The sequence below is a fragment of the Nyctereutes procyonoides genome, unplaced genomic scaffold, assembly GCF_905146905.1.
Source record: "Nyctereutes procyonoides isolate TBG_1078 unplaced genomic scaffold, NYPRO_anot_genome, whole genome shotgun sequence".
NCBI lineage: Eukaryota > Metazoa > Chordata > Mammalia > Carnivora > Canidae > Nyctereutes > Nyctereutes procyonoides.
In genome coordinates, this window is record NW_026575132.1 from 30,900,713 (window position 1) to 30,912,953 (window position 12,241).

The window sequence follows — 12,241 nt, forward strand, 5'->3', positions numbered from 1 at the left end:
TAACTGCCCTCACCCCTCTGTTTTCCGCCTTCTGGAATCTCTTTAGGTGCATTTAAAAAAAAAAAAGAAAGAAAAAGAAAAACGTGTCCATGGCATAACTTTCCAGGTGAAACTTTTATGCTTTCAAACTCAGGTCATCCTGACACACGACAACCTCATTTGATCACTTGCCGATTTTTATTTGGAATGACATGAGGTTTCATTTATTAGGAAAACCCATTCACACAGATGACACAGTAACTGGGGGAGATTGCAGGACGTGGGAAAGCGCACTGACGTCCTCACGAGCAGAAGACCGGAGATGACGCGTTCCCACGTGCAGCGGCCCACCCTGATTCTGCAACCCACAGGGGAGGCTCACTCCTCCCGTCCTCCCAGACGAGCGAGCCATCCCAGGAGATGTGCACAAATACGTGTAGCCGTGCACACAGCAGCCCTTGCACACCTGTGGACTGCACGGGTGCCTTTGCACTGGGTCGTGTGGTGGAGTCCGTTTCAGAAGCACTTGTGTGAGTTCTTCCGTTCCAGATAAAGAGAAATCATTAACTGTAACGGAAAACACGTTTCTGTCAAACCGGAGTCGTTCGTCCTCGCTGGAAAAATAACGCCCTGAGACCGGCAGTTATGTCTCACGGATTTGGGGGCGTGTGGCTTTTAAAGAAACATTTAATAGGACCTCAAGTCCAGGTGCGTTGGTTTTCCCCCCGTGGGTTGCCTGCGGCCGGGAGCGAGTGCAGGGCGGGAGGCGGCAGGGCACTGGCCCGGGGTGCAAGGTGAGGGAGGGCTGCGTGGTGCGGGTTGGGAGACCCAGTGTCCCTTCCTGACCGCCGTCTATACCTCAGACCCCGTAAGCATCCTTGGAGGGAGCACCTTCTACGCTTTTCCGTTAGAAAAATACCTACTCATCATAAGCACGTCTGGAACACACAGATAACGGCCACCCTGGTGCCCCTCGATGATGACCTGGCGAACAGTTTTCTATGCGTCTGACCTTTTCTTCGTACAGAGGTTTTCTGTCTAAACACATCCCACGGTCACCGGGATGTAGCTTAGGTTGTCCCGCACCTTCCCACGGCGCTGCTCCCCCGCGGGAAGTGGTGTCCTGGCTCCTGTGTCTCTGCTGAGCCACAGGCCGCTCTGGCCACTCGCTGTTGCTGCATGTGGGGGGAGGAGGCCTTAGCAATCCCCCTGCTGCCCGCGGATCGGCGCAGACCACCATCTGAGCCCAGAGCCCCCCACAGTGTGCATCACTTCCTAGGCCTCTGGTCTGACAAGGCTCGCAGGGCAGTGGGAGGGAAGGGCGGGCTAGGTCCCTGGGGGTGGGGGGGAGGATGCTCCTGCTGACCGGCGGTGACTTTCTTACAGCTGTCTCCTATGCCAACTACAAGAAAACGCCGCCACCCGTGCCCCCGCGCACCACCTCCAAACCCCTGATCTCAGTGACCGCACAGAGCAGCACCGAGTCCACACAGGACGCCTACCAGGACAGCCGCGCCCAGCGGGCATCCCCGTGGCCTCAGGACAGCCGCGGCCTCTACAACTCCACGGACAGTCTGGACAGCAACAAGGCCATGAGCCTTGCCCTGGAGACGGCCGCGGCCCAGCGCCTCGCCTCCGACGGCCAGAGCACCTCCGCGCGGACCAGCGACAAGGCCGTCCTGGCTTCCAAGGCCGAGGATTTCCTCAAGAGCCGGCGCTCTTCCATCGGGATCCAGGTAGCCTCTCTGCCCTGTGCCGCCCGCTGCGCGGCTCCACTGGTAGCACAGACAAGACCCCGTGGGCCGCGGCCCTGGGCCCTGAGCGGGGAGTGCGGCCTCCGAGGCCCGGGCCCCGAGGTGCAGGGGCGGGGCTCCGCTGCCTTGTCAGCCTGCAGGTCCACAGCCGGGGGATCGCAGGGATCTCAGGTCCCTCTCACTCACCCCTGCCCCTGCCACCCATGCCCCCACCCCTGGGGCACGTTCTAGGGGTCACCTGCTGCTTACACAGTGTGGAGACAGCCTGTTTTGACCCTTTGGAGAGATGGGATTTTTTTCTAGAACCTAGTTTTTGGAAACCCTCTCAGCATGGCACCCAACAGCTGAGTGGGGGAAAGGGCATTGGGAATGCAGCAGTAAAAGTTAAAAAGGCCTCTTGGGTGCAAAACTGAGGCATGCTCACAGCTGGCCCGGGGCGGCCGGAAGGCCCTTCGCCGGCCACAGAGCGCTCTGGGTGTTCAGTGGTGGAGGCAGGGCCGGGCCTGTGGCTTCAGACCAGCGAGGGCTGACCACCGCCCCCCCCCCCGCCCCCGCCCCAGACTGCTCTCCAAGGTGCCTGGGCGGGGGTCAGGTCCTCCCCGCACCTGGCACAGCCGACCCCAGGGCCCAGGACCTGGGAGGTGCTGCAGAGGACACAGGGGCCTGGCCTGCATCCCAGCCCCAGGACCGCACATGGGCGCCTCACAGTAGCTTGCCTTGGAGACGCTCCCTGAGAGATCCTCCTGGCACAGGGAGGCAGCGTCCTCCGGCATCCTGTGTGAGCTGGCCCTCCTGCTTCCCGTCACCCTCCACTCAGCCTGTGTCCGGCCGCGAGCTCTAAAATCACAAGGCTTCGTGGCCAGGGAGGCGGGTGAGCGGAGCTCTGCCCGAGAGCCTCGCGCTTGGCCCTGGTGTGAGGGGCATGACGGCTGGGGCACCCTGGGGACCCGGGAGCACAGGCGGGGGTGACTGCCCGCTTGCCTAGGTCCTCCGAACCAGGTCTCCACACTGTGGCTTCGTTGTTTTGTTTAGGATTCTGAATTCCCAGAGCATCAGCCATACCCAAGGTCAGATGTAAGTACCACCATATACTCCAAAGCCAAGTACGCATGAATTTTTATTTTATCTCCCTTTTTTGGATTATTCATACAACTGCTCTGTCCCTCTCTCTGTCCTGATTCTATATGCCAGGCACTGTGCTAGGTGCTCCCACAGTACTGCAGGGAACCCTCGCATCCCCGGGATGCGTAACCAGCCCTGTTTCGATGAGGACGAGGACGGGGCTCAAAATAGGCAAGTCACTGTCTGCAGCCCCCAGACTTGCAGGGGCCCTAGAACTGGTCCCCGTACGTGGGACGCCGGGGCTCCCAGCGGCTCATTCTGGCTCCAGAGTCACGTCTCCAGAGAAGACGTGCGAGATACGCAAGTTAATTCCCGGTGCTCACGCACCCTCTGGCCTTCTCGCCTGCCACCTGCCACCTTCACAGGCTTCCTCCTGGCTGCCCACACCAGCCAGGGCTGAGGCCGGGAGTGTCCACTTCCAGTGTATCTGAAGAGTGGGCCCGTAGCACTAGGTCATCTGCCTGGTAGGGGGTGCCACCCCTCCTGCCTCCACTTCACCCTCCAAAGCCCCCACGGCCCTTTCTGCTTCTAGCAGCCACGCTTCTCCCCTGCAAGGATGTCCTTCCCCCACTGCCCACCGCTACCTGCAGTTCACACCTCGACCCCCCCAGAAGCCGTTCCTGGCGCTGCTCCCCAACCGTGTGTCCCTGAAGACCCGGCTGCCCGTCCGCCTCTTCACAACCCAGCGCCTAGCAGAGTGCCTGGCACATAGCGAGTGCTCGGTACATGTCGGATAAGTGGGTGCACGGGAGACAATGGCTGAGTGGTCGTGAAAACCTATGTGCGTGCACGTGTGTGAAGGGTCCAGCTGTCTTTTGTGGCAGTGAGGAAAATGCACCATCTCACGTGAGCTTGTAACGTTGTCAGAGACACTCAGGATTAGGATGAATACAAGTCAAATAAGTGAAATATGGTGGAGTTTAGGGGGCCAAGCCAAAGGAACAGAGCGAGGGGGCCAGTGCAGCCGCAGGAGCGACACCCCCCCCCGCCGGGCCCCTCAAGGGCACCGTGGTATGGCTGGCCGCAGCCCTGGCTCACCAGCACGTGCTCCTTCTAGCCTCATCGTAACCCAGGGGCCAGTGGTTATCCAAGTTCTCGATGGAGGAACTGAGGCTCAGGGTTAGTGACTTGCCTACAAGGTCACAGCCATGTGTCGCCACCAGAACAGAAGCAGGGGGGAGGGAGGGAGGGTCAGCGTGGCGCCCACACCAGGACCCAGCGGCAAGAAGCAACACGCCCCCAGTCTGTGTGTCCTGTCGCTTATAGGGACGGGCGGCTCGCATCCTACACACTCAGCCCCTCACTGGGGGGCGACCCTGCCTGGCCTCCTCTCCCAAGCCGCCACCGCCAGGGACACGGGAGCCCACGCGGCGTGCAGGCAGCAGAGGGGCGAGGCAGCGTGTCCCGCCCGTTTCTGTGGGTCTGGGGGTGCAGCTGCAGGACTTCCTCACGGGCAGCCGCATTGCTTGTCCTCGTTCGTGGGGACACCAGCCTCTCTGCTCCTCTTCCGTGCGGCCCTGTGGCCCATGTTCCCCGCACAGTCTCTGTTGTCCTGTGTGTGTCTGTGTGTGTCAGGTCCCTTGGAAATGTCTCCCGATCCCAGACACGGCAGTTTGGCATGGCACGCAGGCATTGCTCACGCCTCCTGCCTCTGCTGCCCGCCTTTGCAGTGGGAGCCTTCGCTGCTCTCAAGTCGCCGGGTTGTGGGCATGACCGCAGCGCCCGACGCGGCCCCTCCCCGCCCGGCTCACGTGTCGGGCCGAGCCGGCGTGGGTTTGCCTCCTGGCGCGGATCCCGCTCCTCCGGCAGAGCTCTCGGCGTGGGCGAGCCTCCATCACCTGCTCCCAAAGGGCCGGTGCCCTGCGGCATCGCTGTCTCCACAGCGCGGCCGGCACATCACGTCCCACTCTTGGACTTCCAGCGGGTCCCCGAGGGAGACCTGGCCCACGGGCAGCTGAGCATGCATCTGCCCCGCTGCCGGCCAGCTCTGGAGGCAGAGCAGAAGCGACATGGGCTCAGCGAAGGCCGGCCGCCAGCGTTGCAGCCCGTCGGTGGTTGTGGCTCCCGGCTGGGTGCCGCTCTCGGGTCCCGGTTGTGGTGGCTCCCGGGCCGGGTGCCACTCTCGGTCCCGGGGCAGCAGAGCCCAGGCCACAGCTCATCAGCTTTTCCTCCTGAGTCCTACCAGGCAGGGGACAGAGATCAGGGCACACAGGGGCTGCCTCCTATCCAGTTCCATCACATGTGCCTGTATGTGCACTCCTGTGCACTCATGCTTACAGGTCTGCACACACATGCATGCACACTTGGCACCCACATACGTGCACACCTGTGTGCTCATGCCTGCGCACATGCATTCACACTGTGTGCACGCTCATACAGATGCATGCAAGCCACTCACATGTGCACACATGTGTACACAATCACACATGCACACGTGCACATTCACATGTTCTCATACCCACACACGTGTCCAGCCGTGCTCACATGTGTACACGTGTGTGTACAACTGACAAGGGTGCCATTGCTCACACAAGTACACGCTCACACATGTGCTCACACACATGCACTTGTGTGCACACTCACATGTGTGCATGCATACACTCACCTATGTGTCTGCTCATGCACACTCAGTCATACACATGCATACATCTGCATGCTCACATGTGAATACACATACAGACACATGTGCACACATTAATGTGTACACATGCATATACACACTGCCCTGGTGCATGCAGTCACCGACGTGCACTCGCATGTTTACTCATGTGCACACACGTGCAAGTCACATGTGCATGCATGGATGTGCGCCTCTGTGTGCCCGCTCATGCACATCCAGTCATCCACACACGTCACAGTCACACATGTGAACACACATGCAGTCACACACGTGTGCACACTCACACATTTACTCATACATGTGCTCGTGCGCACAGTCACACACAGCAGCCACACCAAGCTCCGTGTTCCTTAAACAGACCATGTTTAGAAACGTCCCCCTTCCCGCCCGTGGTCACGGCGAGTGGCTCAGCCTGCTCAGCCTGCGGTCCTCTGACAGCCTCACAGGGGAGCTGGTGCGGGGCTCCCGGCTCCGCAGCCCCCGGAATCGCTTCTGCGGCGCTGCCCTCCGCTCTCGGCAGTGACTGCGCAGCCGTCTGTGCCCGTTCCTCAGGGGGCCCCGCAGACGCAGCACTTGCTTCATAAAGAGCCCACTTAGCGTAAGTGATTCTCTTAGTACGTCTTCCTTCTCAATGCCTAGAACGTGGCAGGTCTTGTAAAAATGAATATATGCCTGCATTTCTCAGAACCTTTAAGATCCCTTGACTTTTCATCCAGAATTTCCTCTTGGGAAGAGATTCCTGTCCGCTGTGCAAAGCAGAAATTCCTTGTCTTTGTCCTGAGTTTGCTTTTTCTTCTATTTTTTTAATAATTTAATTTTTTATTGGTGTTCAATTTACCAACATACAGAATAACACCCAGTGCTCATCCCGTCAAGCGCCCCCCTCAGTGCCCATCACCCATTCACCCCCCCCGCCCACCTCCCCTTCCACCACCCCTAGTTCGTATCCCAGAGTTAGGAGTCTCTCATGTTCTGTCTCCCTTTCTGATATTTCCCACTCATTTTAATAGGGTCTCTACTCCCAGATTTTTTGGAATTGTTAAGTATTTAGTTCATTCAGGCCATATATGATTTTATCATCCTGCGCAGCCTTTACCTCCTGAAAACAGAGATAATGTCATTTTTTTCTTAGAGAATTTTCATATGGCAACCCCGGTAACTCTGAAATCCCTCACATTCGGTATCCATGTCATTATGCACCTGACAGTGTGAACAGTTGAGGCGACAGGACAGAGCATTCGACCTTGCTGTGGACAAGCTTATGTGAGTCCAGCTTCCTGCAGAGTTTAACGTCAAATGAAGTGTCCGACATCCCTTCATTTTTGAGATTAGGAAGAAAAGACTCAACAAAATTTAAGAGACTCCCTGAGAGTTGCGTGGCCAGCTTGTAGCAGAATCTGGTTCCAAAGCTATGCCCTCCTCCTTCCCTGGGAACAAAAGAGAATTCTAGAATTCTAGGCTGGGCAAAAGGAGCAAACGTCCTGTTTCTGACTGTGTGTTTTATTCACTTGTGTACTGTGCGTAGATGGCTGTGAATCCATGTGTGTTTCATGTGTGCATACGTGGCACCTGCCAGTGTACATTGGACCATCTGCATCTTCCGTGTCAAGCCCTTATAATCATCATCTTTGTAACCATGTGGTGTCCTGTGTCATGAGCAAACCCTAATTCACCCTCTGCTGGTGCTGTCCTGCTTCACTCCCTGCCGTGTTTCACGTTATAAACACACTATGACGAACACCTCACACATTTGTCAGTATCTGAAGCCATTTCCTTAGACTAGAATCCTGAACGTGGAATATGACAAATATTCTGAACATTTCAATGATAAAAAACAGTGCTCTTTCCATTACAAAAATCTTTCTGAAAGTATACGTATGCACTGACCTCCCCTATTACACATATCTGTCAAATTCGACAACATATACCAAAATTGTAAAGCATAATAATACCTCTGACCCAGAAATCACATACACTCTGAGTATGTTCCCAACTGTGCATGCACACAGGCACAGACGTGTATCTGTAGCAGCAGCATTAATTGTGGCAGAAAAGTAGAAATAACCAAATTATCCCTCCATTGAAGACTGGTTTTTTTTAAAGATGTTATGTATTTAGTCATGAGAGACACAGAGAGAGGCAGAGACACAGGCAGAGGGAGAAGCAGGCTCCATGCAGGGAGCCCGACGTGGGACTCGATCCCGGGGCCCCAGGGTCACACCCTGAGCCAAAGGCAGATGTTCAACCCCTGAGCCACCCAGACGTCCCGAAAACTGGTTAAACCAGTTTATGTTCACAAAATGGAATAGCAAGCAGTTCAAACACAAGGCAGCTCTGCTCACTCTGACACGGCACATTTTAAATGTGTTAATTTTTATTGTAATCCTTTTGTGTAAAATAGTAATGATCTTCATATCTAGGAGGGTGAAGCCTGTCAAAGCCATGACCCCCTATAGAGACAGCAGCAAGGTTAGGATCTTGATGCAAAAATGTCCCTCTGCCTGTGGTCACCCCGTGTCCTCTCCCAGATGTCAAACCACGAACACCAGGGAGGTGTGACCTCTGCACGTGTGCAGGATTAATCCAGTCGGAAAGGGGGCGTGCCCGGCCACGCTCCCGGGCTCAGTAAGTCACCAGCATCTTCACGCGGCTCTACTTATCCTGGCCAAACGGCTTCAGTGCAGAGCACGGTGCATCAGATTCAGGTGTAAATCCTCGTTCTGTCCCCAGTGGGCTGTGCACCCCTGGACAAGTTATTCACCTTCTCGGATTCCTCAGCTGTTTTGTGTGGCAGGAGATAACAGCAGGGGTATCGTGGACACTACATGCAGTAATGCTTATTAGGCTCTCAGCACAGTGCCTGGTGCGTTATTTCTCTTTGCTGCAAATTGAGTCCGGCCTCAGTGGCATGAGCTTGGCCACAGGGCAACCGCAAATTACAACCTCAGTCTCTCGTAAGTCACAGAAGAGAGTATCCTATAATTATTTGTTGAATGGTTTGAATCATACCCTTGTGGCAATCATTAATATTTTTAAGAGAAGATGTGTTTTACAACTTAGTTATGATATTTCAGATTGGAGTCAAAGGCCCACTGATACAGTAGGTAATATTTTCCGGGGGAAAAAAGAAAGGGACATTGGAGTAGCCAGGACAGTATTCATGATTAATTAACCTTTGGTTTCACAGATTTTTGTGTGTGTGCTGAGAGTTTGGTTTTGTTTTGTTTTTTTTTTTTTTTTTTAAGAAAATGACCTGTACCAGGGTTCCCTCGTGTGTGGGCTCCACCCTCCTAAGGGTCCTAAAGCACTTGGTGGGTTTGGGAGACATTTTGGCTAATAGACCCATGAGACGGATTCCAATACACAGTTTCTGTTCTGTTCGGGCAGGGCCTTGCTGGGCAGTCCCGTTCTCAGGTGTAAGACGCCTGTGTGTAGTACAGAGGAGAGATTGCCTCAGTGTTCCCAGTAAACGCAGGACTCCCTTTCTGTGTGTTTCTGTACGTGGGCTGCAGCCATCAGTATAATTCTACTAAATTGCTTATGTGTTGTGTTAGCTCTATCTGGCTCGTGCTATATTTACTTCCTTCACTGTAGGGTGTGATAAGACCTTTTAAGTCCTATAATAATGCAATCCAACAAAGACTATTTTTTGCATTAGCTGAACTAAGCAGTTTTATTTGCATACATTTAAGAGATCAGAGTGCAATGCTGAGTTCAAGTAGTTATGTAAATTTTGATGGAACACAGTAGCAATGTAATTACACCAATATGAATGCATTTCCCTCTTTTTGTGATTTTACTGGGTCAAGTGCATCTCTGGATTAATTAAATGCGTAATGAATTACAGCTAATGAACACACACACACACACACACACACACAAATAGTCCCTTCCCCAGATCCCGTGTCTCAGTTCTAAAATAAGATGTTCTGTGTTGCATTAGGTGGAAACAGCCACAGATTCTGACACAGAGAGCCGAGGCTTGCGGGAATACCACTCTGTTGGCATCCAAGTGGAAGACGAGAAGCGGTAACTCAGCCCCTTCAAAATAGACAATGTTCCCAGGCAGGAGCGATCCGTTAGAACCTGATTGCAAATATCTAGATCATGCTGACCATCAATAATTCATGTCTTGTGGAAACAGGGTCATATATTTATACTTTTCAACTTACCGTACAATTATGAATTAACATCCACCTGCGTCTTGTTTTTGCAAGAAGCAGGGGAATAATTATTTCCAACATAATTTACCACTTATGAAAGCAGAGTTGCTGACAGCCCTGAAAGCCAAAGTTCTTCATCCAAAGGAGGAACAGATGGGCTTGAGGGTGAATCAGATGAGTGTCCTTACCTGATGATGTTAAAAGTGAAAGAAAGACAGAAAGAGAAGAAAGAAAATGAAAACCTTAGCTACAGCATGATTTCAAACCAAACATACAGGGGTGCCTATTACAGTAATGTTCTCTTTGTCGCAAGGACAGGGTGATTATTTTATATTTAAAAGATATATCTTGTAAATTTCATAAATAACTAATTTTAATGAGAGCACCGTTACATCTGCAACTTCAGTTAGCGTCTAGTTGGCAAAGCCCCGGGGGACATAGCTCATCGTGGAGGGTTTTAGGACCCAGCCAATAAAGATTTTGATTGCAGAGAAATTCAGACCAGAAACTAATGGCTTCCCAGGTTCCCTGTAGACCACTTAGGATGCAGACGGCTTCTGCATGGGGACCTGGGCTTGCTGGCCTCCGTCGCCATCACCAGCTTCTTCTCCCCTTCCTTGCCTCCAGCAAAGACACTAAGTGGCAGACTCATTAACCAGCTGCATACACAGCTGTTGCCAGATGAGGGTTCAGTTGGTGAGAAGCCAAAATGTGTAGTTCAGGTTCATTTGGATGCCCCCGCCCCCACCCCACACATACAGTTCTCACCCAGCGGTATCCGGACTCCAATTATAAGCCTTTTCCTGCCCATCACTTCAGTAACTGTCTGTGCGGGAATGGGTGGCCTTCCAGTACACGGGATGGAAATGTTTTTAAAACACCTGCTAAAGCTGGAATTTGGATTCCTTATTTTGCACAAGAGACTTAATGGGGATGATATGAAGTTATTCCAATAGGAGAAGAGACTCATGCCCTGAAATGTGTCACTGAAACTCAGTAGGGTACAGAAGCCATTTACATAAAAGGAGCAACACAGCCTTCCTGCTACCTGGATGCAACACATGGAAGTTTTGTGAACTTGCAGCATATTTGTAAAGGGCAGTAACTGTGCGAGGCAGGGGTTTCCTGCAGTACGTCACCCCTACGGCCTCCTGCGATGCGCTTGAGGTTAAGTGGGCATTACTTAGGCCTTGAGACTTAGGTAGATGTCAGAGGTTAATCATTTGCAAAACCCAATGTTCTTTCATGGCTGAAACACCAAAATTGTAGTAAAAAGATGAAAAGTTTCCTCTTTCCCTTGAGTTATTTGTTTGGGGCAGCGCAGGAGTGTCGCGTGTGATCCGGGGAGGGTTTGCTGCACAAAGTCAGCTCAGAAAGTTCCATTCCTTTTCCATCTCTCCTCCGCAGACACGGACGTTTCAAGCGTTCAAACAGCGTGACAGCCGCCGTGCAAGCAGACCTGGAGCTGGAGGGCTTCCCCGTGAGCACCGAGGACAAAGGGCTGCAGTTCGGTCCCTCCTTCCAGCGGCACTCGGAGCCCAGCACGCCCACCCAGTACGGGGCAGTAAGAACTGTTCGGACCCAGGGGCTCTTCAGTTACAGAGAAGACTACAGGACCCCCGTGGACACTGCCACCCTGCCCCCTGCAGACCCCTGGCTGGAGCCGTCCATGGAGACAGCGGAAACCGGCAGGATGTCCCCATGCCGGAGGGATGGCTCGTGGTTTGTGAAGCTGCTGCACACAGAGACGAAGAGGATGGAAGGCTGGTGTAAGGACATGGAGCGAGAGGCAGAGGAGAATGACCTCTCAGAGGAAAGTAAGAGCACAGCCTCCCCTTGGCGTATGACATGGGTCCTGGGTCAGTAGAGCAAACGGGCAAATGGCAGTGTGAGAGGGGGAAGCCACCTCTGATTCTTGGGTTGATTAAAACAAACGTGCTTCCCACCGCATCCCACTCAACTCCCAGAAAACAGATAAGTAAGTGAACAGAAAAGCAACTGCCAAAGCGTCCACAGGGATCCTTTGGGGGTTTATTAGCTCATGAGCCTGATGGGTGCTGACTGTGGGCTCGGTGGGTCCTGTACCTCTCCCCACGTACCCATTCTCCTGAATTCTGGCAGTGCCTTGACGTGGAGTGTTTCCATGGGTTTCTAGAACCTTTACTGTCCCATGTGTACAAGGAATTGAGCTGGTTTTATTTTTTTAAAGATTGATTGATTTATTGATTCGAGAGAGGGCATATGTGAGCTGGGGAGGAGCAGAGGGAGAGGGAGAAGCCGACTCCACACTGAGCAGGGAGCCCACTAGGGGGCTCAATCCCAGCACCCTGGGATCACAACCTGAGCCCAAACCAAGAGTCGGACTTACCTGACGGACCCACCCAGGTGCCCCTGAGTTGACTTTATGCCAGGGAGAGGTTGGAGATGAGCAGAGATTGCTCCGGCCCTCCCGGCCCCGTGCTGAGCGGGAATCCCTGTGACGCCCCAACCTGGGGCCCACAGGGCAGATCCACTGCAGCCCGTCTGGCTCTGGGGGTCCCTGCCCCTCTGTGCGGAAAGGGACAACATCCCTCCCTCTCCACCTGCCTCCATTGACCCGAGGA

The 12,241-nt window shown here is 53.7% G+C and overlaps 1 protein-coding gene across 1 annotated transcript in view; it reads left to right on the forward strand.

Moving 5' to 3' along the window:
• The window catches only part of DLGAP2 (DLG associated protein 2), a 685,607-nt gene that overhangs the window by 656,781 nt on the left and 16,585 nt on the right, over nt 1–12,241 (forward strand). The window contains exons 10-13 of the mRNA XM_055345374.1: nt 1,366–1,715; nt 2,766–2,807; nt 9,419–9,504; nt 11,046–11,455. Of these exons, the coding sequence (XP_055201349.1) occupies nt 1,366–1,715; nt 2,766–2,807; nt 9,419–9,504; nt 11,046–11,455 (888 nt within the window). The remainder of the gene's footprint in view (nt 1–1,365; nt 1,716–2,765; nt 2,808–9,418; nt 9,505–11,045; nt 11,456–12,241) is intronic.